General features: G+C 43.8%; 1 protein-coding gene across 1 annotated transcript in view; it reads right to left on the reverse strand.

The window, feature by feature from the left end:
• LOC311117766 (relaxin receptor 2-like) overlaps positions 1 to 25445 on the reverse strand; it is a gene marked incomplete at its 5' end in the record, with an annotated part of 177545 nt that overhangs the window by 39466 nt on the left and 112634 nt on the right. The window contains 7 exons of the mRNA XM_084192680.1: positions 1471 to 1700; positions 2019 to 2090; positions 4133 to 4204; positions 4560 to 4631; positions 7120 to 7191; positions 10295 to 10366; positions 15767 to 15841. Coding sequence (XP_084048806.1) covers positions 1471 to 1700; positions 2019 to 2090; positions 4133 to 4204; positions 4560 to 4631; positions 7120 to 7191; positions 10295 to 10366; positions 15767 to 15841 — 665 coding nt within the window. The remainder of the gene's footprint in view (positions 1 to 1470; positions 1701 to 2018; positions 2091 to 4132; positions 4205 to 4559; positions 4632 to 7119; positions 7192 to 10294; positions 10367 to 15766; positions 15842 to 25445) is intronic.

Raw genomic sequence — 25445 nt, forward strand, 5'->3', positions numbered from 1 at the left:
GCAGGATCTGGTATGGGGAAGAGAGAGATAGGGGACAGCAGGATCTGGTATGGGGAAGAGAGACATAGGGGACAGCAGGATCTGGTATGGGGAAGAGAGACATAGGGGACAGCAGGATCTGGTATGGGGAAGAGAGAGATAGGGGACAGCAGGATCTGGTATGGGGAAGAGAGACATAGGGGACAGCAGGATCTGGTATGGGGAAGAGAGACATAGGGGACAGCAGGATCTGGTATGGGGAAGAGAGACATAGGGGACAGCAGGATCTGGAATGGGGAAGAGAGATATAGGGGACAGCAGGATCTGGAATGGGGAAGCAGGAAAGACAAGATGGTCTGGAGCTGGCTAAGTTGAGTTTCATTTAGACCTGCCTGGCCTGCTGACACATTTACCTTGACTGAGATCTACACAGTGGAGAGGGATGGGGGAGAGAGACGAGAGGAGAAGAGAGGAGAGAGGGATGGGGAGAGATGGAGGAGAGGAGAAGGAGGAGTTGGTTGTGAAATAATAGAGAGAAAGAGAGGGAGAAAGAGAAAATATGAAAGAGAGGAAAATAGGCTATAGTGAGCTGCCCATAGAGACAGATAGATGTCTCATCTTTGTATCTGTGTCATTATAGCGTCTGTGACAGCATGGGAAGAGCCATTGAGGCTATCTCCATTTTGAAGTGGTAACTATTCTTCTTCACGATTGGCTGATCCCTACTAATGACCTGGTTGGACATGACTCCAACAGGGTCACCAGGAGGGATCAGCCAATGAAGTTGGAAGTCCCACCCAGTTGACTACATTAAAATGGTAGAAGCCCTCAATGGTACTGCCCATGGTAATACGGCCCTTTGGACCCTAGAGACCTCTATCATTCTCTATGGAGCCGCCCTTTCTCTCTGACCTGCCACCAGTCCGCAAGAAAACAGGGAGAAGAAGACATGAGGAGAAAGACGGAGGAAGAAAAGAGAGTAGAGGAAGGAGGGATGAGAGACGAGAGGTAATGACTGATAGATTAGTAACATCAGTTTGTTGTGACAGCAGGTCCAGAGAGAGAGACAGGGAGAGAGATTGAGAGAGAGAGATTGAGAGAGTGAGAGAGAGAGAGAGAGAGAGAGAGAGAGAGAGAGAGAGAGAGAGAGAGAGAGAGAGAGAGAGAGAGAGAGAGAGAGAGAGAGAGAGAGAGAGAGAGAGAGAGAGAGAGAGAGAGAAAGTGAGAGAGACGCAGAGAGAGAAACAGAGATGGAGAGAGAGAGAAAGAGAGAGAAAAAGAGAGAAAGAAAGCGAGCGAGAGTCAGAGAGAGAGAAAGAGAGGCTGTAAGGAGCTGTCTTGTCTGATCTGTCATGGGGTCTCCATCTGAGATCAGCAGCTGCTCTGACCTGATGACTGTCACTCACAGTGTGAGTGTGTGTGCCTGTGTGTGTGTGTGCCTGTGTGTATTTGTGTATGTGTGCATGCATATAAACATTCTATATAACTCACAGCAGAGGACTTTGATGCAGGCAGCATGCAGGTTGTTCTCTGCCCTGATCAGAGACCTCATCCCGATGACGAAGATGTTCCCGAAGCATGTGATGAAGGCCATGACCCACACAGAGACCCTGAGCACCACGTTGGCTAACAGGTCCTCGAAGGAAGAGATACCGTCTGTGTTGGGCTTACACGTTCTCACGTGGGGCGCATAGGAACAGTACTGGAATGTCTTGAAGTAGCTACGGGGGGGGGGGGGGGTCATGTACAGGACATATAGTATAGAATGTGAAGTAGAGGACATATAGTATAGAATGTGATGTACAGGACATATAGCATAGAATGTGAAGTAGAGGACGTATAGTATAGAATGTGATGTACAGGACATATAGCATAGAATGTGAAGTAGAGGACATATAGTATAGAATGTGATGTACAGGACATATAGCATAGAATGTGATGTACAGGACATATAGCATAAAATGTGATGTACAGGACATATAGTATAGAATGTAATGTACAGGATATATAGTATAGAATGTGATACAGTATGTACATACATGTGTGAGAGGTTTCCCATGGGTACAAACATCTTCGTCTGGATGTCTGGAATCTCAATACCCTCCAGACCTCTAAAGACAAGACAACACACAGTGTATTAACTTGATTAGATTTATTTACCATAGATAGTCAACATGTATCTTCCTATAGTGTATGGTACTGGTAGATACTGTTAGGTTCTGGTAGGTACTGGTAGATACTCGTAGGTACTGGTAGTGTACAGTACCGGTAGGTACTGGTAGGTATTGTTAGGTACTGGTAGATACTGTTTGGTTCTGGTAGGTACTGGTAGATACTCGTAGGTACTGGTAGTGTACAGTACCGGTAGGTACTGGTAGGTATTGTTAGGTACTGGTAGATACTGTTAGGTACTGGTAGGTACTGGTAGATACTCGTAGGTACTGGTAGTATATGGTACTGGTAGGTACTGGCAGGTATTGTTAGGTACTGGTAGGTATTGTTAGGTACTCCTAGGTACTGGTAGATACTTGTAGGTACTGGTAGTGTACGGTACTGGTAGATACTCGTAGGTGCTGGTAGTGTATGGTACTGGTAGGTATTGGTAGGTACTGTTAGTGTATGGTATTGGTAGGTACTGGTAGGTATTGCTAGGTACTGGTAGATACTGTTAGGTACTGGTAGGTACTGGTAGATACTCGTAGGTACTGGTAGTATATGGTACTGGTAGGTACTGGCAGGTATTGTTAGGTACTGGTAGGTATTGTTAGGTACTCCTAGGTACTGGTAGATACTTGTAGGTACTGGTAGTGTACGGTACTGGTAGATACTCGTAGGTGCTGGTAGTGTATGGTACTGGTAGGTATTGGTAGGTACTGTTAGTGTATGGTATTGGTAGGTACTGGTAGGTATTGGTAGGTACTGGTAGGTATTGGTAGGTACTGGTAGGTATTGTTAGGTACTGGTAGTGTACAGTACTGGTAGTTCCTAGTAGGTGTTGTTAGGTACTGTTAGTGTACAGTACTGGTAGTTACTAGTAGGTGTTGTTAGGTACTGGTAGTGTACGGTACTGGTAGTTACTAGTAGGTGTTGTTAGGTACTGGTAGTGTACAGTACTGGTAGTTACTAGTAGGTGTTGTTAGGTACTGGTAGTGTACAGTACTGGTAGTTCCTAGTAGGTGTTGTTAGGTACTGTTAGTGTACAGTACTGGTAGTTACTAGTAGGTGTTGTTAGGTACTGGTAGTGTACGGGTACTGGTAGTTACTAGTAGGTGTTGTTAGGTACTGGTAGTGTACGGTACTGGTAGTTACTAGTAGGTGTTGTTAGGTACTGGTAGTGTACGGTACTGGTAGTTACTAGTAGGTGTTGTTAGGTACTGGTAGTGTACGGTACTGGTAGTTACTAGTAGGTGTTTTTAGGTACTGGTAGTGTATGGTACTGGTAGTTACTAGTAGGTGTTGTTAGGTACTGGTAGTGTACGGTACTGGTAGTTACTAGTAGGTGTTGTTAGGTACTGGTAGTGTACGGTACTGGTAGTTACTAGTAGGTGTTGTTAGGTACTGGTAGTGTACGGTACTGGTAGTTACTAGTAGGTGTTGTTAGGTACTGGTAGTGTACGGTACTGGTAGTTACTAGTAGGTGTTGTTAGGTACTGGTAGTGTACGGTACTGGTAGTTACTAGTAGGTGTTGTTAGGTACTGGTAGTGTACGGTACTGGTAGTTACTAGTAGGTGTTGTTAGGTACTGGTAGTGTACGGTACTGGTAGTTACTAGTAGGTGTTGTTAGGTACTGGTAGTGTACGGTACTGGTAGTTACTAGTAGGTGTTGTTAGGTACTGGTAGTGTACGGTACTGGTAGTTACTAGTAGGTGTTGTTAGGTACTGGTAGTGTACGGTACTGGTAGTTACTAGTAGGTGTTGTTAGGTACTGGTAGTGAACGGTACTGGTAGTTACTAGTAGGTGTTGTTAGGTACTGGTAGTGTACGGTACTGGTAGTTACTAGTAGGTGTTGTTAGGTACTGGTAGTGTACGGTACTGGTAGTTACTAGTAGGTGTTGTTAGGTACTGGTAGTGTACGGTACTGGTAGTTACTAGTAGGTGTTGTTAGGTACTGGTAGTGAACGGTACTGGTAGGTGATATGTGTACTACTCACAGGGACTGGAGCTGGGTCAGGTGATCAAAGTGACCCGGGTGGATGTGGAACAGAGGATTATGGGATATGTTCCTGTGACAATAAGTAAACAACAAGTTAAAAAGTGATCTGTCTGACAGGCAGATGGACAGGCAGGCAGGTATTCTGTGACTAACTGTGACAAACAGTTTTTAACTGTCAGTAGAACAGCATCTGTCACCTTTAATTAAGCCCTGTTTGTCAGAGGTAATGCCACGTTTCCAGGGTCAGAGGAGAAGCAGACATAAAAAGTCCTGTATTGTTAGACTCACAGCGTGAGGAGAGACTTTAATCTCTTAAAGCTGTTAAACTGAGGTAATTAACAGTATATATTTGTCATTTCTTAAGTCCTTTTTATCAGATGTTATGCCGTGATCGGGTGCCATTTGGGACACAGTCTGCGACTCACAGTTTGACGAGAGACTTTAGGCTCTTAAAGGTGTTGTTGGGGAGTTCAGTAATCCGGTTGTCCGACAGGTCTCTGGAAAACAGAAGGAGAGAAAAAACAGAGGGAGGGGAGAGAGAGGGAGGGGGGGGGGGGAGAGAGAGAGAGGGAGAGATAGCAGGAAGGGAGAGAGAGAGGAGGAGGAGGGGGGAGAGAGAGGGGGAGGGAGAGGGGGAGGGAGAGAGCAACCAAATCATGAGAAAACAAAAAGATATTTACCTGGCACACTGGAAAGAATTAACAGCAAAAACAGAGCAAACTAGAATGCTATTTGGCCCTAAACAGAGAGTACACAGTGGCAGAATACCTGACCATTGTGACTGACCCAAACTTAAGGAAAGCTTTGACTATGTACAGACTCAGTGAGCATAGCCTTGCTATTGAGACAGGCCGCCGTAGGCAGAACTGGCTCTCAAGAGAAGACAGGCTATGTGCACACTGCCCACAAAATGAGGTGGAAACTGAGCTGCACTTCCTAACCTCCTGCCAAATGTATGACCATATTAGAGACTCCTATTTCTCCTTGATGTTACACAGGCCCACAAAGAATCGAAAACAAACCCAATTTTGATAAACTCCCATATCTATTGGTTGAAATACCACAGTGTGCCATCACAGCAGCAAGATTTGTGACCTGTTGCCACAAGAAAAAGGCAACCAGTGAAGAACAAACACCATTGTAAATACAACCCATATTTATGTTTATTTATTTTCCCATTTGTACTTTAACTATTTGCACATTGTTACAACACTGTATATATACATAATATGCCATTTGAAATGTCTTTATTATTTTGGAACTTTTGTGAGTGTAATATTTACTGTTAATTTTTTATTGTTTATTTCAATTTTGTTTATTATCTATTTCACTTGCTTTGGCAATGTAAACATATGTTTCCCATGCCAATAAAACCCTTAAATTGGAGAGAGAGAGAGAGAGAGAGAGAGAGAGAGAGAGAGAGAGAGAGAGAGAGAGAGAGAGAGAGAGAGAGAGAGAGAGAGAGAGTGAAACAAAAGAACACGGAGTGAAATAAAATGAATGACACTTGCTTGCAGGTGATTTGGATTAAATTAAAGTCCTACTCACTGCTCCTCTCCATTGCAATATTTTACTCTTTAATTGCTCATCTTTCAACATTTTAATAGCTAACCTTTCAAACTATTTAAAGGTAACCTTTCAAACTGTTATAAGTTCTCTTGTATAAGAGACAGACATGTCAGTGATAGAATGAAAGGTAGACAGAATGACAGGTAGACATAATGTCAGATAGACAGAATGAAAGGTAGACAGAATGACAGGTAGACATAATGTCAGATAGACAGAATGACAGGTAGACAATTAGACAGAATGACCCGTAGACAGGTAGACAGAATGACAGGTAGACAGGTAGACAGAATGACATGTAGACAAGTAGACAGAATGACAGGTAGACAGAATGACAGAATGACAGGTAGACAGAATGACAGGTAGACAAGTAGACAGAATGACAGGTAGACAGAATGACAGAATGACAGGTAGACAGAATGACATGTATACAGAATGACAGGTAAGCAGGTAGACAGAATGACAGGTAGACAGAATGAATGAATGATGTAGTAGTTACTCACAGTTCTTCCAGCACCACCAGCAACTGAAATGTGTTCTACTCACAGGGCTATTGTTCTACTTCTCATTGTTCAGTTAGGGTTCTACTCACAGTTTAGTTCTATTGTTGTAGTTCTCATTGTTCAGTTAGGGTTCTACTCACAGTTTAGTTCTATTGTTCTACTTCTCATTGTTCCGTTAGGGTTCTACTCAGTTTAGTTATATTGTTGTAGTTCTCATTGTTCCGTTAGGGTTCTACTCACAGTTTAGTTCTATTGTTCTACTTCTCATTGTTCCGTTAGGGTTCTACTCACAGTTTAGTTATATTGTTCTACTTCTCATTGTTCCGTTAGGGTTCTACTCACAGTTTAGTTATATTGTTCTACTTCTCATTGTTCCGTTAGGGTTCTACTCACAGTTTAGTTATATTGTTCTACTTATCATTGTTCCGTTACGGTTCTACTCACAGTTTAGTTATATTGTTGTAGTTCTCATTGTTCCGTTAGGGTTCTACTCACAGTTTAGTTATATTGTTCTACTTCTCATTGTTCCGTTAGGGTTCTACTCACAGTTGAGTTATATTGTTCTACTTATCATTGTTCCGTTAGGGTTCTACTCACAGTTTAGTTCTATTGTTGTAGTTCTCATTGTTCCGTTAGGGTTCTACTCACAGTTTAGTTCTATTGTTCTACTTCTCATTGTTCCGTTAGGGTTCTACTCACAGTTTAGTTATGTTGTTCTACTTCTCATTGTTCCGTTAGGGTTCTACTCACAGTTTAGTTCTATTGTTCTACTTCTCATTGTTCAGTTAGGGTTCTACTCACAGTTTAGTTCTATTGTTGTAGTTCTCATTGTTCCGTTAGGGTTCTACTAATAGTTGTCAATGTTCAGTTAGGGTTTTACTAATAGTTGTCATTGTTCTGTTAGGGTTCTACTCACAGTTCTTCTAGAACCACTAGAGACTGAAAAGTGTTCTCAGGAAGAGTTGTGATCTTGTTGTCCATTAGGAGCCTGTCAGGGACAGAGAGTATCACTACAGTTTAGTTGTTTCAAACACTTATTTATCACACACACGCATGCACGCACGCGCGCACGCACGCACGCACACACACACACACACACACACACACACACACACACACACACACACACACACACACACACACACACACACACACACACACACACACACACACACACACACACCTTACCTGACACATAAACAATAACACACAGTCACACCTCCCCCATATACCTTACCTGACACATACAAACTGCACTACACAATCACACCTTGGGACACCTTGGGACACAGACTATAATATCTCATAAAACAGCTGTTAGATTGATTCAGTGTCAGTAACAAGCTGCCAAGAGTTTATTTTATGAGAAATACATAAAAAAACATAATCATATTTGTAATAAACATCAATACAGGAGATAAATATTCTAGCTAAATATTGGTCGCTCAAGATCCACTTCGAAATCCGATGTTCGTCCAGGGGGCCTCATTTATCAACTGTAAATGTCTTACTGAATTCTAGCATAAGTGAAGATTAAAGGATTTGCGTGTGCAACAAATGATTGGGATTTATCGCACGCAACATATACGCATGTTTTCATTGATAAATCAAAACGATACAATATTTCTGCGCTTGTGCACGAGCGCTACAACTCTGCCTGGAAAACAACCTCCATTCACCTTACATGGTAACAAAAACACCCTCATTTTCTGTATGATTTGGAGAGGATGGAACTAGGCCATGATAGTTTCTAAAATAAAGTGTAACGAAGATGCTGGGAGTCAGGAAGCAGGTGCAGTCGGTGAGTCTGATAAGAACAAACATAGAGTGGATACAGGAACAAGAGTAGCGTCTGAACATAACACTGAAACAATACTGCCTGATGGGTGATAACAAAGGAGTGCCAGATAAAGGGGGAGTAATCAGGGAAGTGATGAAGTCCAGGTGTGCCTAATGATGAGGCGCAGGTGTGGGTTGCCAGGACCAGTGGTGGGTTGCCAGGACGGTGGTTAGTAGACCGGCGACGTCGAGCGCCGGAGAGAGGGAGCTGGAGTAGATGTGACATAAAGTCCAATGGCAAATGTTATCACATTTCTGTAGAGTTGGGGGCAGAATGTTTTAATCTTTTGCAATGACCTTTTCAAACAGAAAATGCATGCCACCTATAGCGAGTGCCAAACACTGGCCGCGCATTCTGCAAGATTGATTGTTCTTTCGAACAATTTAAAACTAAATGCAAAAGACGAATTGTTGTTCAATATTTTGTTTATCAATACATGATTGTGTTTCTATTTCCTGCCTTGGTATAGGCTCTCAGATTAAATAGGCTATTATGTCGCGCTCATATCGCACAGCAATACTGTCCAAAACACCTTGACATTTGACGTTTGGAGCAATTTCGAAATTTGACTTTTAGCGAAACGTGGACAAATGCCAGAATCTGAAGTAAAATGTATCAAACCGTGAGATCTTGTTGAATATTCACCACTGATGTTGGTACTGAGTCAGTCACAAATACAGCAATCTATCACACACACACACACACACACACACACACACACACACACACACACAGACACAGCTGTCTAATCCTGAGTGTGTGAATCATCATTATATTCCCATGGAGGAGTACGCACAATTGGCCCAGCGTCCTCCGGGTTTGGCCGGTGTAGGCCGTCATTGTAAATAAGAATTTGTTCTTAACTGACTTGCCTAGTTAAATAAAGGTAAAATAAAATAAAAATAAATAAAAACAGCATTATATCTAAATGAGAGAGAGAGAGAGAGAGAGAGAGAGAGAGAGCAACAGAGAGAGAGAGAGAGAGAGAGAGAGAGAGAGAGAGAGAGAGAGAGAGAGAGAGAGAGAGAGAGAGAGAGAGAGAGAGAGAGAGAGAGAGAGAGAGAGAGTGAGGGAGAGAGAGTGAGGGAGAGAGAGTGAGGGCTTATAGAGAAAATAGAGCGAGACCATCAAGGTATGTAGCAGAACTGATTTGACCAGAGGACTCCAGGTAATACAAACAGAGTGGGACTCCTACCAGACTAACATTGTGTCTGTAGAGATTCCCCTTTGAGATGTACTACTATGAGTTCACTGCGTTTTAAAACCACGCCTGTAGGATAGAGAGACAGGGGAAATTAGTGTCTGTCCCAAATGGGACCCTATTACCTATACAGGTAGTGCACTATATACGAAATAGGTTCCCATTTGGGACACAACCTTAACAAACCAACACTGTCTCAACAGAGACTCCTCTTTCAGATAACAGTTTTAAAACCATGCCTGTAGGAAACGAGCTAATTTCACATTGAGATTTCCTTCGAGATACGTGTTTAATGATGTTGCAAAGTGATGTTTGCCGGATATCGGATCAGACAGGGATATCCAAACAAACTCAAGTTATCTTCGAGGGAGAATCTGTAATGTACCACAGAGGAAGGAAAGAAAGTTCTAGGAAAATACAGATAGGAACTCAGATCATCTAGGAGACCGACAGAGACACACCACAGATACATTCATGTCCTGACAGACTGACAGGTTGTTTTGGAGGAAAACAATTGTTTCCTGTTGATGCATTCCAAGACAGCAGAGGTAGAGAGAGGTCACATACAAAAGTGCATACAGTTGCAGTGTACACACACCCACAAACACACACACAGTCTTGCGCAGCTAACCTTGTGGGGACATACAACTCAGTCCCATTCAAAATCCTATTTTCCCTAACCCTAAACCTAACCCTAACCTGTACCGTTACCCTAACCCTAACCCTAACCCTAACCTTAACCTTAACCTTAACCTTAACCCTAACTCCTTACCCTAACCCTAACCCTAAAACAAACCCTATCTCCTAACCCTAACCCTAAACCTAATTCTAACCCTAACACTAATTCTAACCTTAACCCTAAACCTCCTAAAAATAGCATTTTACCTTGTGGGGACCAACAAAATGTCCCCAGTTGGTCAAATTTTTGTTGTCCTATTCTTGTGGGGACTTCTGGTTAAACACGTCCACACAGACACACAGACACAGACACAGACACAGAGACACAGACACACACGTAGAGACGCATGCACAGCAGTACTTTGCACTTACAGTACTGTGAGCTGGTTGCAGGTCATCAGAGTAGAGTAGTTGATGGTTAAGACCTGGTTCCCCTCAAAATCCCTGAAGAGAGGGGGAGAGAGAGAGGGGGGGGGGGAGAGAGAGAGAGAGAGAGAGAGAGAGAGAGAGAGAGAGAGAGAGAGAGAGAGAGAGATAGAACATTGGTGTCCACTTTTGGCTTACACACTCCTGTCTCTTTGTTCGCAGCAGGATTCATCTTCTCCTTTCACACTGGAGAGAGATACGGCTTTGTGTGTGTGTGTGTGTGTGTGTGTGTGTGTGTGTGTGTGTGTGTGTGTGAAGCAGAACGCAGCAGCAGTGTGGGAGTTGGGTTGTTTGATAAGTCAGGAACAGACTCTCCCAATTAGAGCAAACACACACAAACTGCAAGAGTAGAATTATTATTATTATTTTTTAAATAATAATATATTTTAACAGTTTAGAAAGGAGAACTTCTATAATTAATCTCTGGCTGCATGTTGAAACAGTTTGTAATATAACTAGATAGGGATAATCTCTTTCTGTTTGTTAGTCTCTCAGAAGTCTGTCTTTATGTCGTTTTCTAAGGATGGGATGGTATGGGATGGATGGAAGGCAAGATAAATAGATGGCTGGATGGTCGGTTAGATAGATGTCTAGACAGATGGGATGATAGATGTCTAGACAGATGGGATGATAGATGTCTAGACAGATGGGATGATAGATGTCTAGACAGATGGGATGATAGATGTCTAGACAGATGGGATGATAGATGTCTAGACAGATGGGATGATAGATGTCAGAAAGATGGGATGATAGATGTCTAGACAGATGGGATGATAGATGTCTAGACAGATGGGATGATAGATGTCTAGACAGATGGGAGGATAGATGTCTAGAAAGATGGGATAATAGATGTCAGACAGATGGGATGATAGATGTCAGACAGATGGGATGATAGATGTCAGAAAGATGGGATGATAGATGTCTAGATAGATGGGATAATAGATGTCTAGACAGATGGGATGATAGATGTCTAGACAGATGGGATAATAGATGTCTAGACAGATGGGATGATAGATGTCTAGACAGATGGGATGATAGATGTCTAGACAGATGGGATAATAGATGTCTAGACAGATGGGATGATAGATGTCAGACAGATGGGATGAAAGATGTCTAGACAGATGGGATAATAGATGTCTAGACAGATGGGATGATAGATGTCTAGACAGATGGGATGATAGATGTCTAGACAGATGGGATGATAGATGTCTAGACAGATGGGATGATAGATGTCAGAAAGATGGGATGATAGATGTCTAGACAGATGGGATGATAGATGTCTAGACAGATGGGATGATAGATGTCTAGACAGATGGGATAATAGATGTCAGACAGATGGGATGATAGATGTCAGACGGATGAGATGATAGATGTCAGAAAGATGGGATGATAGATGTCTAGACAGATGGGATAATAGATGTCAGACAGATGGGATGATAGATGTCAGACAGATGGGATGATAGATGTCTAGACAGATGGGATAATAGATGTCTAGACAGATGGGATGATAGATGTCTAGACAGATGGGATGATATATGTCTAGACAGATGGGATGATAGATGTCTAGACAGATGGGATGATAGATGTCTAGACAGATGGGATGATAGATGTCTAGACAGATGGGATGATATATGTCAGAAAGATGGGATGATAGATGTCTAGACAGATGGGATGATAGATGTCTAGACAGATGGGATGATAGATGTCTAGACAGATGGGATGATATATGTCTAGACAGATGGGATAATAGATGTCAGACAGATGGGATGATATATGTCAGACAGATGAGATGATAGATGTCAGAAAGATGGGATGATAGATGTCTAGACAGATGGGATAATAGATGTCAGACAGATGGGATGATAGATGTCAGACAGATGGGATGATAGATGTCAGAAAGATGGGATGATAGATGTCTAGACAGATGGGATGATAGATGTCTAGACAGATGGGATAATATATGTCTAGACAGATGGGATGATAGATGTCAGACAGATGGGATGATAGATGTCTAGACAGATGGGATAATAGATGTCTAGACAGATGGGATGATAGATGTCTAGACAGATGGGATGATAGATGTCTAGACAGATGGGATGATAGATATCTAGACAGGTGGGATGATAGATGTCTAGACAGATGGGATGATAGATGTCTAGACAGATGGGATGATAGATGTCAGAAAGATGGGATGATAGATGTCTAGACAGATGGGATGATAGATGTCTAGACAGATGGGATGATAGATGTCTAGACAGATGGGATAATAGATGTCAGACAGATGGGATGATAGATGTCAGACAGATGGGATGATAGATGTCAGAAAGATGGGATGATAGATGTCTAGATAGATGGGATAATAGATGTCTAGACAGATGGGATGATAGATGTCTAGACAGATGGGATAATAGATGTCTAGACAGATGGGAAGATAGATGTCTAGACAGATGGGATGATAGATGTCTAGACAGATGGGATAATAGATGTCTAGACAGATGGGATGATAGATGTCAGACAGATGGGATGATAGATGTCTAGACAGATGGGATAATAGATGTCTAGACAGATGGGATGATAGATGTCTAGACAGATGTGATGATAGATGTCTAGACAGATGGGATGATAGATGTCTAGACAGATGGGATGATAGATGTCTAGACAGATGGGATGATAGATGTCTAGACAGATGGGATTATAGATGTCTAGACAGATGGGATGATAGATGTCAGAAAGATGGGATGATAGATGTCTAGACAGATGGGATGATAGATGTCTAGACAGATGGGATGATAGATGTCTAGACAGATGGGATGATAGATGTCTAGACAGATGGGATAATAGATGTCAGACAGATGGGATGATAGATGTCAGACAGATGGGATGATAGATGTCAGAAAGATGGGATGATAGATGTCTAGATAGATGGGATAATAGATGTCTAGACAGATGGGATGATAGATGTCTAGACAGATGGGATAATAGATGTCTAGACAGATGGTATGATAGATGTCTAGACAGATGGGATGATAGATGTCTAGACAGATGGGATGATAGATGTCTAGATAGTTGGGATAATAGATGTCTAGACAGATGGGATGATAGATGTCAGACAGATGGGATGATATATGTCTAGACAGATGGGATAATAGATGTCTAGACAGATGGGATGATAGATGTCTAGACAGATGGGATGATAGATGTCTAGACAGATGGGATGATAGATGTCTAGACAGATGGGATGATAGATGTCTAGACAGATGGGATGATAGATGTCTAGACAGATGGGATGATAGATGTCTAGACATATGGGATGATAGATGTCTAGACAGATGGGATAATAGATGTCTAGACAGATGGGATGATAGATGTCTAGACAGATGGGATGATAGATGTCTAGACAGATGGGATGATAGATGTCTAGACAGATGGGATGATATATGTCTAGACAGATGGGATGATAGATGTCTAGACAGATGGGATGATAGATGTCTAGACAGATTGGATAATAGATGTCTAGACAGATGGGATGATAGATGTCTAGACAGATGGGATGATAGATGTCTAGACAGATGGGATAATAGATGTCAGAAAGATGGGATGATAGATGTCTAGACAGATGGGATGATAGATGTCTACACAGATGGGATGATAGATGTCTAGACAGATGGGATGATAGATGTCTAGACAGATGGGATAATAGATGTCAGACAGATGGGATGATAGATGTCAGACAGATGGGATGATAGATGTCAGAAAGATGGGATGATAGATGTCTAGACAGATGGGATAATAGATGTCAGACAGATGAGATGATAGATGTCAGACAGATGGGATGATAGATGTCAGAAAGATGGGATGATATATGTCTAGATAGATGGGATAATAGATGTCTAGACAGATGGGATGATAGATGTCTAGACAGATGGGATGATAGATGTCTAGACAGATGGGATGATAGATGTCTAGATAGATGGGATAATAGATGTCTAGACAGATGGGATGATAGATGTCAGACAGATGGGATGATAGATGTCTAGACAAGTCTCCCGAGTGGCGCAGTGGTCTAAGGCACTGCATCGCAGTGCTAGCTGTGCCACTAGAGATCCTGGTTCGAATCCAGGCTCTGTTGTAGCCGGCCGCAACCGGGAGACCAATGGGGCGGCGCACAATTGGCCCAGCGTCGTCTAGGGTAGGGGAGGGAATGGCCGGCAGGGAGGTAGCTCAGTTGTTAGAGCATGGCGTTTGCAACGCCAGGGTTGTGGGTTCGATTCCCACGGGGGGCCAGTATAAAAAATAAATAAAAAATGTGTGCACTAACTGTAAGTCACTCTCGATAAGAGCGTCTGCTAAATGACGTAAATGTAAATGTAGACAGATGGGATAATAGATGTCTAGACAGATGGGATGATAGATGTCAGACAGATGGGATGATAGATGTCTAGACAGATGGGATGATAGATGTCTAGACAGATGAGATGATAGATGTCTAGACAGATGGGATGATAGATGTCTAGACAGATGGGATGATAGATGTCTAGACAGATGGGATGATAGATGTCTAGACAGATGGGATGATAGATGTCTAGATAGATGGGATGATAGGTGTGTAGATAGATGGGATGATAGTGATGTGAATTTTCTAGTGGACTATGAGATAAACAGAGTTAATTACGAACATATAGTTAGAATTCTCTGTTGCTAGGCAAGAACTTAATTGGTTCATTTCACTGTGTGAGTGTGTGAAGTGGGGATCTGACCTAGGGTCAAATTGCTCACTCTTACCTAATCCATGGCTGTTCTACCTTATCAGAGACTGAAACCAGACTATGGTCTTTTGCCTCTCTACTCAAACAAAGTGGAAAGAGCAACGCCAGAGTTGAACAGAGTTTAGACTAATCATGAGTACAGCATGACAGGAGGGAAGAGAGGAGTGGGTTTTGGGTATGTTTGAAAGATTAAGTATGGACCTGTCATGTCCAACAATCAATCTTCAGGTCAAGCCAGGGTGAGCCTGGACAGAGTTTAAAACTGAACATGATTGTTTTGGCATGACAAGGGCGTGATTGATTGAAATAATATTGTTTCTAAACTGAATGACAGTCAAATTTAGCCGCTATCATAGACTAAGGAAGTGGGCAGAGTGGTAGAGAGAGGGAAACTGAAGATAATGGTAGGGGAACCCAAGAGGGAGGGGCTTTGAGCTAGGAGGTATGTGAATGTGACTATATAGATGGGGAGCGGAGAGAGGGGAGGTGCTCTGCAGATCATCTCGGCTTACGTTACTTGTGTAATAAAGTCTGTCTTGGTTCTACAAAAACTCTGGAAGAACTTTGATTTCTAATAAAGTATAGTGATAATTTTCCACATCAACAGACGTCTAGACAGGTGAGATGGGATGATAGATAGATATATACTCACACCCAGCTGAGGTTAGGTGTGTGGTGACAGAGGCTGGGCTGGGGGAGCTGCACCAGAGATGTATTCACCATGGAGCTGGGGAGAAATCACACACTGTTGTTTAGAGAATACACACACACACACACACAGAGAGATGAAGGGACGCACACACACACACACACACACACAACCCTGTGACCTCCTTAGGTAAGACACACAGCTGGTAGACATATATGGAGAGAACAGACAACAGAGAACAGAGAACAGAAAACAGATAACAGAGAACAGAAAACAGAGAACAGAGAACAGAGAACAGAGAACAGAGAACAGAGAACAGAGAACAGACAACAGAAAACAGAGAACAGAAAACAGAGAACAGAAAACAGAGAACAGAGAACAGAGAACAGAGAACAGAAAACAGAAAACAGAAAACAGAGAACAGAGAACAGAGAACAGAAAACAAGACAACAGAAAACAGAAAACAGAAAACAGAGAACAGAGAACAGAGAACAGAAAACAGAAAACAGAGAACAGAGAACAGAGAACAGAGAACAGAGAACAGAAAACAGAAAACAGAAAACAGAGAACAGAGAACAGAGAACAGAGAACAGAAAACAGAAAACAGAAAACAGAAAACAGAAAACAGAAAACAGAGAACAGAGAACAGAGAACACACTCACACTCCTACTGGGTGCTGCCTTAACAAAACTATAGGGACTGTTATGTAATGATGAAGTTAAACTTATCAAACTTCTGTTCATCTGTGTACAGTACACAGTAGAATGTCACAAAACTATTAAAAGGGTAGTTCACCAACTATGACTAGTAACAGCTCTGTCTCTCCCTCTATCTCTCTGTCTCGCTCTCTCTGAGATGGGGTGAATGTACCGTAGAGGATATGCTACAGATGCAACAGAAGAATGAAACAATCCATTTGGAGAGAAAAAGGATAAGGATGAGACACACACAGAGAGAGAGAGAATGACTCAGACACATTATTTAACAATGACCTCTGGTTCCTGGGAGAAGAAAGAGAGAAATATTGTCAGGAAATTAGAGAATGGGAGAAAACAATGGAAGGAGGGAAGGAAGACATAGAGTTGAAGGAAGACATAGAGTTGAAGGAAGACATACAGTTGAAGGAAGACATACAGTTGAAGGAAGACATACAGTTGAAGGAAGACATACAGTTGAAGGAAGACATACAGTGGAGGGAAGACATACAGTTGAAGGAAGACATACATTTGAAGGAAGACATACAGTGGAGGGAAGACATACAGTGGAGGGAAGACATACAGTTGAAGGAAGACACACAGCGTAAGGAAGACATACAGTTGAAGGAAGACATACAGTTGAAGGAAGACATACAGTTGAAGGAAGACATACAGTTGAAGGAAGACATACAGTTGAAGGAAGACATACAGTGGAGGGAAGACATACAGTTGAAGGAAGACATACAGTTGAAGGAAGACATACAGGTGAAGGAAGACATACAGTGGAGGGAAGACATACAGTTGAAGGAAGACATACAGTTGAAGGAAGACATACAGTGGAGGGAAGACATACAGTTGAAGGAAGACATACAGTTGAAGGAAGACATACAGTTGAAGGAAGACATACAGTTGAAGGAAGACATACAGTGGAGGGAAGACATACAGTGGAGGGAAGACATACAGTTGAAGGAAGACATACAGTTGAAGGAAGACATACAGTTGAAGGAAGACATACAGTTGAAGGAAGACATACAGTGGAGGGAAGACATACAGTTGAAGGAAGACATACAGTTGAAGGAAGACATACAGTGGAGGGAAGACATACAGTTGAAGGAAGACATACAGTGGAGGGAAGACATACAGTTGAAGGAAGACATACAGTGGAAGGAAGACATACAGTGGGGATCGTCGCTGCACAGCTATTTTCAGGTCTCTCCAGAGATGTTCGATAGGGTTCAAGTCCGGGCTCTGGCTCGGCCACTCAAGGACATTCAGAGGCTTCGCAAGTCCGGGCTCTGGCTTGGCCACTCAAGGACATTCAGAGACTTGTCCCGAAGCCACTCCTGTGTTGTCTTAGCTGTGTGCTTAGGGTCGTTGTCTTGTTGGATGGTGAACCTTCGTCCCAGTCTGAGGTCCTGTGCGCTCTGGAGCAGGTTTTCATCAAGGATCTCTCTGTACTTTGCTCTATTCATCTTTCCCTCGATCCTGATTAGTCTCCTAGTCCCTGCCACTGAAAAACATCCCCACAGCATGATGCTGCCACCACCATGCTTCACCGTAAGGATGGTGACATATTTGCATGAAGCTTGGCATTCAGGCCAAAATAATTCAATCTTGATTTCATCAGACCAGAGAATCTTGTTCCTCATGGTCTGAAAGTCCTTTAGGTGCCTTTTTGCAAACTCCAAGCGGACTGTCATGTGCCTTTTACTGAGGAGTGGTTTCCGTCTGGCCACTCTACTATACAGACCTGAATGTTGGAGTACTGCAGAGACTAGGAAGAGCCTTGGTGGTTCCAAACGTCTTCCATTTAAGAATGATGGAGCCCACTGTGTTCTTGGGGACCTGCAATGTTGCAGACATTTTTTGGTACCCTTCCCGAGATCTGTGCCTCGACACAATCCTGTCTCGGAGCTCTAAGGACAATTCATTCGACCTCATGGCTTGGTTTTTGCTCTGACATGCACTGTCAACTGTGGGACCTTATATAGACAGGTGTGTACCTTTCCAAATCATGTCCAATCAATAGCATAGCAAAGGGTCTGAATACTTATGTAAATAAGGTATTTCTATTTTTTATGAATTGGCAAACATTTTGAGCCTCTTTTCGCATTGTCATTATGGGGTATTGTGTGTAGACTGATGAGGATTTTTATTTATTTAATCCATTTTAGAATAAGGCTGTAACGTAACAAAATGTGGAAAAAGTCAAGGAGTCTGAATACTTTGTAAATGTCAGAATGCACTGTCAATGAGACAGGTGTGAGAACAAAGAAATGATACATAAACAGAGAGAGAAGAAAGAGAGGATGGGATGATAAAGGTGGAGAGGACAGACAGACTTCTCAATGTGTTTTATAAAACAAAATGGCACCGACATGAGAGAGATACTGTATGGCTGCCGTCTTGAGAGCTCTGGCCCAACTTTGCTATTTTGTGATTAGTTCATCTTTAAAAAAATATGCACTGAATGTATCCGCTATAATTTCTTATTAGCAACAAAAACGTTTGAACGTCAGATCGGCAGTTAACTAACCTCAATTTCGGCTTCAACTTCCACTTCGACTCATCCGCCCTGAGCTTTTTATGTACCTCCAATCCAATCCACGGGCTACCCAAGAGGATGCTTTATTCTCTGAGTGGACAGGTCAATAGATTAATGGAAATCAAGAGCGGGAACGGTATATCTCTTTATCAACAACCTGTTGTTCACCCGTCTTGGAATACCTGATGGTCAAATGCCGACCCTTCTACCTCCCGAGAGAGTTTTCATCTGTTATCGTGACTGCTGTATATATTCCATCCCAAGGCAACAACAACAACAAGCTGGCACTTAACGAACTGTATGAGGCTATAAACAAGCAGAAAAACCTACACCCGGAGGCTGCTTTTCTTGTTGCCGGTGATTTCGGTTCCCCGTCACTAAGACACGTGATGCCCAACTTCTATCAACACGTCTCCTTCGTCACTAGTGGCGCATGTGACAGGGGCTATAGTTCATTATGGACTACAAAAGGTAGACCTAGACGTGATCTAACCAATGATGCCTTTTACCAGATGAACTCTACAAAAACAAAACCGTGCCATGCACTAGGGCCCCCGCCATCCCAGAGGACTGGGTAATCTCGCTCTTCGAAACCGACGTGAGTAAGGTTTTTAATCTGGTCAACACTCGCAAGGCTGCTGGGCCAGACAGTATTCCAGGGCGTGTTCTCAGTGCAAGAGCAGACCAACTGGCAGGCATCTTTTCGATAATTTTCAACCTCTCCTTGTCCCATGTCTCAAGCTGACTACCATCATTCCTGTTCTCAAGAACTCCTGCCCACTAGCACTAACATCTGTAATCATGAAGTGCTTTGAAAGGCTGTCATGGCACACATCCCCTCCAGCATCCCAGACACCCTAGACCCACTCCAATTTGAATACCGCCCAACAGATCTACAGTTGATGCAATCTCCTTTGCACTCCACACTGCCCTCTCCCACCTGGACAAGAGGAATAACTATGTGAGAATGCTTTTCATCAACTATAGCTCAGCGTTCCACACCATAGTGCCCTCCAAATTCGTCAACAAGTTCGGGACCCTGGAACTGAAGACCTCCCTTTGCAAATGGACCCTGGACTTCCTGATGGGCCGCCCCCAGGTGGTGAGAATAGGCAACAACACCTCTGCCATGCTGACCCTCAATATACGGGTGCCCCAGGTGTGTGTGCTTAGCCCTCTCCTGTACTCCCTGTTTACCCACGACTGTGTGGCCACGCACGCCTTCAACTCCATCATCGAGTTTCCTGACTACACGACGGTGGTAGGCCTGATCACCAACGGAGATGAAACAGCCTACAGGGAGGAGGTAAGAGAACTGGCAGTGTGGTGCCAGGGCAACAACATGTCCCTCAACGTCAGCAAGACCAAGGAGCTGTTCGTGGACTACAGGAAACCACTCGACGGGGCCGCAGTGGAGAGGGGTCAAGAGCTTAAAGTTCCTCGGTGTCCACATCACTGAGGACTTAACATGGTCCACACACACCAGAACAGTCGTGAAGAAGACACGGCAATGCCGCGGAGGATGAAACTGTTTGGCATGGTCCCTCAGATCCTCAGGAACTTTTACAGCTGCACCATTGAGAGCGTCCTTACTGGTTGTATCACCATCTGGTATCGCAACTGCACCGCCCATTGAGAGCATCCTTACTGGTTGTGTCACCATCTGGTATGGCAACTCGACCGGAAGGCCCTACAAAGGGTGGTGCGGACGGCCCAGTGCATCACTGGGGGCGAGCTCCCAGAAATCCAGGACGTACATGCCAGGTGTTGTCAATGAAAGTCCTGAAAAATTGCCAAAGACTACTGCCACCCGAGACATGGACTGTTATCCATGCTTCCGTCTGGCAGGCGGTACCATTGCATCAAGGCTCAGACAAACAGACTCCTAAACAGCTTCTATCCCCTGGTCATAAGATGTTAAATGGCTAACAACTACTACTCTCCGTCTCTCACAGACTATCCACACTGACTCTATGCCCATCCACAAGTCCCTACCCACTCAAACACAACCTAAACTGCTGCAAAAATAATTATTGATTAGATTACTCCATTACACTGCTGTCCATTGATTATTGATCACCATTAGTATCTCTCTATTTATCCTGCTACTGGTCACTATTAATCCTGTTTACGTAAGGGATAATCAACGTGGGGCTATGCGTTCTATGGAAAATAATGAAAGACATGGACGTTTTTGTTCCACGACGCGCTAGCGGAGTCAACACTCCGTGAGTTGCATTGTTACCAGAGAACGCATAGAGCCCCGAGTTGATTATTCCTTTTATACCATGGCTATAATTTAACACATTTGCCACTAGAAGTGTGTTCATTCAACAAACAGAAGAGCTAGCCATTATGAAAATCGAATTTAACAATGCCAATAATGTTTCAATTCAACTTTTGCTTTCAAAAGCAGCTCAAACATAGAACGTGTAAGAATGAACTGTAGCCATTAAATTCTACGGTGCAAATATACTGTGCATTATAGCGAAATAATGCACGCTCTAGAATGCCCTTCAAGCCAATCAGAAACAAGTATTCAACAATGCCATGGTATAAATGTATATATTACCATTAGTATATTACCATAAGTATTTATATACAGTGGGGAAAAAAAGTATTTAGTCAGCCACCAATTGTGCAAGTTCTCCCACTTAAAAAGATGAGAGAGGCCTGTAATTTTCATCATAGGTACACGTCAACTATGACAGACAAAATGAGAAAAAATAATCCAGAAAATCACATTGTAGGATTTTTAATCAATTTATTTGCAAATTATGGTGGAAAATAAGTATTAGGTCAATAACAAAAGTTTCTCAATACTTTGTTATATACCCTTTGTTGGCAATGACACAGGTCAAACGTTTTCTGTAAGTCTTCACAAGGTTTTCACACACTGTTGCTGGTATTTTGGCCCATTCCTCCATGCAGATCTCCTCTAGAGCAGTGATGTTTTGGGGCTGTCGCTGGGCAACACGGACTTTCAACTCCCTCCAAACATTTTCTATGGGGTTGAGATCTGGAGACTGGCTAGGCCACTCCAGGACCTTGAAATGCTTCTTACGAAGCCACTCCTTCGTTGCCCGGGCGGTGTGTTTGGGATCATTGTCATGCTGAAAGACCCAGCCACGTTTCATCTTCAATGCCCTTGCTGATGGAAGGAGGTTTTCACTCAAAATCTCACGATACATGGCCCCATTCATTCTTTCCTTTACACGGATCAGTCGTCCTGGTCCCTTTGCAGAAAAACAGCCCCAAAGCATGATGTTTCCATCCCCATGCTTCACAGTAGGTATGGTGTTCTTTGGATGCAACTCAGCATTCTTTGTCCTCCAAACATGACGAGTTGAGTTTTTACCAAAAAGTTATATTTTGGTTTCATCTGACCATATGACATTCTCCCAATCCTCTTCTGGATCATCCAAATGGACTCTAGCAAACTTCAGACGGGCCTGGACATGTACTGGCTTAAGCAGGGGGACACGTCTGGCACTGCAGGATTTGAGCCCCTGGCGGCGTAGTGTGTTACTGATGGTAGGCTTTCTTACTTTGGTCCCAGCTCTCTGCAGGTCATTCACTAGGTCCCCCCGTGTGGTTCTGGGATTTTTGCTCACCGTTCTTGTGATCATTTTGACCCCACGGGGTGAGATCTTGCGTGGAGCCCCAGATCGAGGGAGATTATCAGTGGTCTTGTATGTCTTCCATTTCCTAATAATTGCTCCCACAGTTGATTTCTTCAAACCAAGCTGCTTACCCATTGCAGATTCAGTCTTCCCAGCCTGGTGCAGGTCTACAATTTTGTTTCTGGTGTCCTTTGACAGCTCTTTGGTCTTGGCCATAGTGGAGTTTGGAGTGTGACTGTTTGAGGTTGTGGACAGGTGTCTTTTATACTGATAACAAGTTCAAACAGGTGCCATTAATACAGGTAACGAGTGGAGGACAGAGGAACCTCTTAAAGAAGAAGTTACAGGTCTGTGAGAGCCAGAAATCTTGCTTGTTTGTAGGTGACCAAATACTTATTTTCCACCATAATTTGCAAATAAATTCATTAAAAATCCTACAATGTGATTTTCTGGATTTTTTTTCTTCAATTTGTCTGTCATAGTTGACGTGTACCTATGATGAAAATTACAGGCCTCTCTCATCTTTTTAAGTGGGAGAACTTGCACAATTGGTGGAGTTCCAGGTCTCAAGCAGCCTCTGGAACTGCCATTCTGCGGCCAACAAGGCAGAGTTAATCTCAGCCTATGCTACCCTCCAGTCCCTCGACTTCTTGGCATTGACAGAAACATGGATTACCACTGAAAACACTGCTACTCCTACTGCTCTCTCCTCATCTGACCATGTGTTCTCGCATAACCTGAGAGCATCTGGTCAGCAGGGTGGTGGCACAGGAATCCTCATCTCTCCCAAGTGGACATTCTCTCTTTTTCCCCTGACCCATCTGTCTATCTCCTCATTTGAATTCCATGCTGTCACAGTCACTAGCCCATTCAAGCTTAACATCCTTGTCATTTATCGCCCTCCAGGTTCCCTTGGAGAGTTCATCAATGAGCTTGACGCCTTGATACGTTCCTTTCCTGAGGATGGCTCACCCCTCACAGTTCTGGGTGACTTCAACCTCCCTACGTCTACCTTTGATTCATTTCTCTCTGCCTCCTTCTTTCCACTCCTCTCCTCTTTTGACCTCACCCTCTCACCGTCCCCCCCCCCCCCCTACTCACAAGGCAGGCAATACGCTTGACCTCATCTTTACTAGATGCTGTTCTTCTACTAATCTCACTGCAACTCCCCTCCATGTCTCCAACCACTATTTGTATCCTTTTCTCTCTCGCTCTCCTCCAACACTACTCACTCTGCCCCTACTCAGATGGTAATGCGCCGTCACAACCTTCGCTCTCTCTCTCCCGCTATGCTCTCCTCTTCCATCCTATCATCTCTTCCCTCTGCTCAATCCTTCTCCCTCCAATCTCCTGATTCTGCCTCCTCAACCCTCCTCTCCTCCCTTTCTGCATCCTTTGACTCTCTATGTCCCCTATCCTCCCGGCCGGCTTGGTCCTCCCCTCCTGCTCCGTGGCTTGACGACTCATTGCGATCTTCACTTGGCATCTTTTCACTCCCTCCTCTCTACATTTTCTTCATCTGTTTCTGCTGCTAAAGCCACTTTCTACCACTCTAAATTCCAAGCATCTGCCTCTAACCCTAGGAAGCACTTTGCCACCTTCTCCTCCCTGCTGAATCCCCCCCCCCCTCCTCCCTCTCTGTGGATGACTTCGTCAACCATTTTGAAAAGAAGGTTGACGACATCCGATCCTCGTTTGTTAAGTCAAATGACACTGCTGGTCCTGCTCACACTGCCCTACCCTATGCTTTGACTTCTTTCTCCCCTCTCTCTCCAGATGAAACCTTGCGACTTGTGACGGCCGGCCGCCCAACAACCTGCCCGCTTGACCCTATCCCCTCCTCTCTTCTCCAGACCATCTCTGGTGACCTTCTCCCTTACCTCACCTCGCTCATCAACTCATCCTTGACTGCTGGCTATGTCCCTTCCGTCTTCAAGAGAGCGAGAGTTGCACCCCTTCTCAAAAAACCAACACTCGATCCCTCTGATGTCAACAACTACAGACCAGTATCCCTTCTTTCTTTTCTCTCCAAAACTCTTGAGCGTGCCATCTTTAGCCAACTCTCTTGCTGTCTCTCTCAGACTGACCTTCTTGATCCAAACCAGTCAGGTTTCAAGACTGGTCATTCAACTGAGACTGCTCTTCTCTGTGTCACACAGGCTCTCCGCACTGCTAAAGCTAACTCTCTCTCCTCTGCTCTTATCCTTCTAGACCTGTCTGCTGCCTTTGATACTGTGAACCATCAGATCCTCCTCTCCACCCTCTCCGAGTTGGGCATCTCCGGCGCAGCTCACTCTTGGATTGTGTCCTACCTGACCGGTCGCTCCTACCAAGTGGCGTGGCGAGAATCTGTCTCCGCACCACGTGCTCTCACCACTGGTGTCCCCCAGGGCTCAGTTCTAGGCCCTCTCCTATTCTCGCTATACACCAAGTCACTTGGCTCTGTCATATCCTCACATGGCCTCTCCTATCATTGCTACGCAGACGACACACAACTAATCTTCTCCTTTCCCCCTTCTGATAACCAGGTGGCGAATCGCATCTCTGCATGTCTGGCAGACATATCAGTGTGGATGACGGATCACCACCTCAAGCTGAACCTCAGCAAGACGGAGCTGCTCTTCCTCCCGGGGAAGGACTGCCCGTTCCATGATTTCGCCATCACGGTTGACAACTTCGTTGTGTCCTCCTCCCAGAGTGCGAAGAGCCTTGGCGTGACCCTGGACAACACCCTGTCGTTCTCCGCTAACATCAAGGCGGTGACCCGATCCTGTAGGTTCATGCTCTACAACATTCGGAGAGTACGACCCTGCCTTACA

This window comes from Coregonus lavaretus, assembly GCF_964263955.1.
Source record: "Coregonus lavaretus genome assembly, contig: HAP1_SCAFFOLD_602, whole genome shotgun sequence".
NCBI lineage: Eukaryota > Metazoa > Chordata > Actinopteri > Salmoniformes > Salmonidae > Coregonus > Coregonus lavaretus.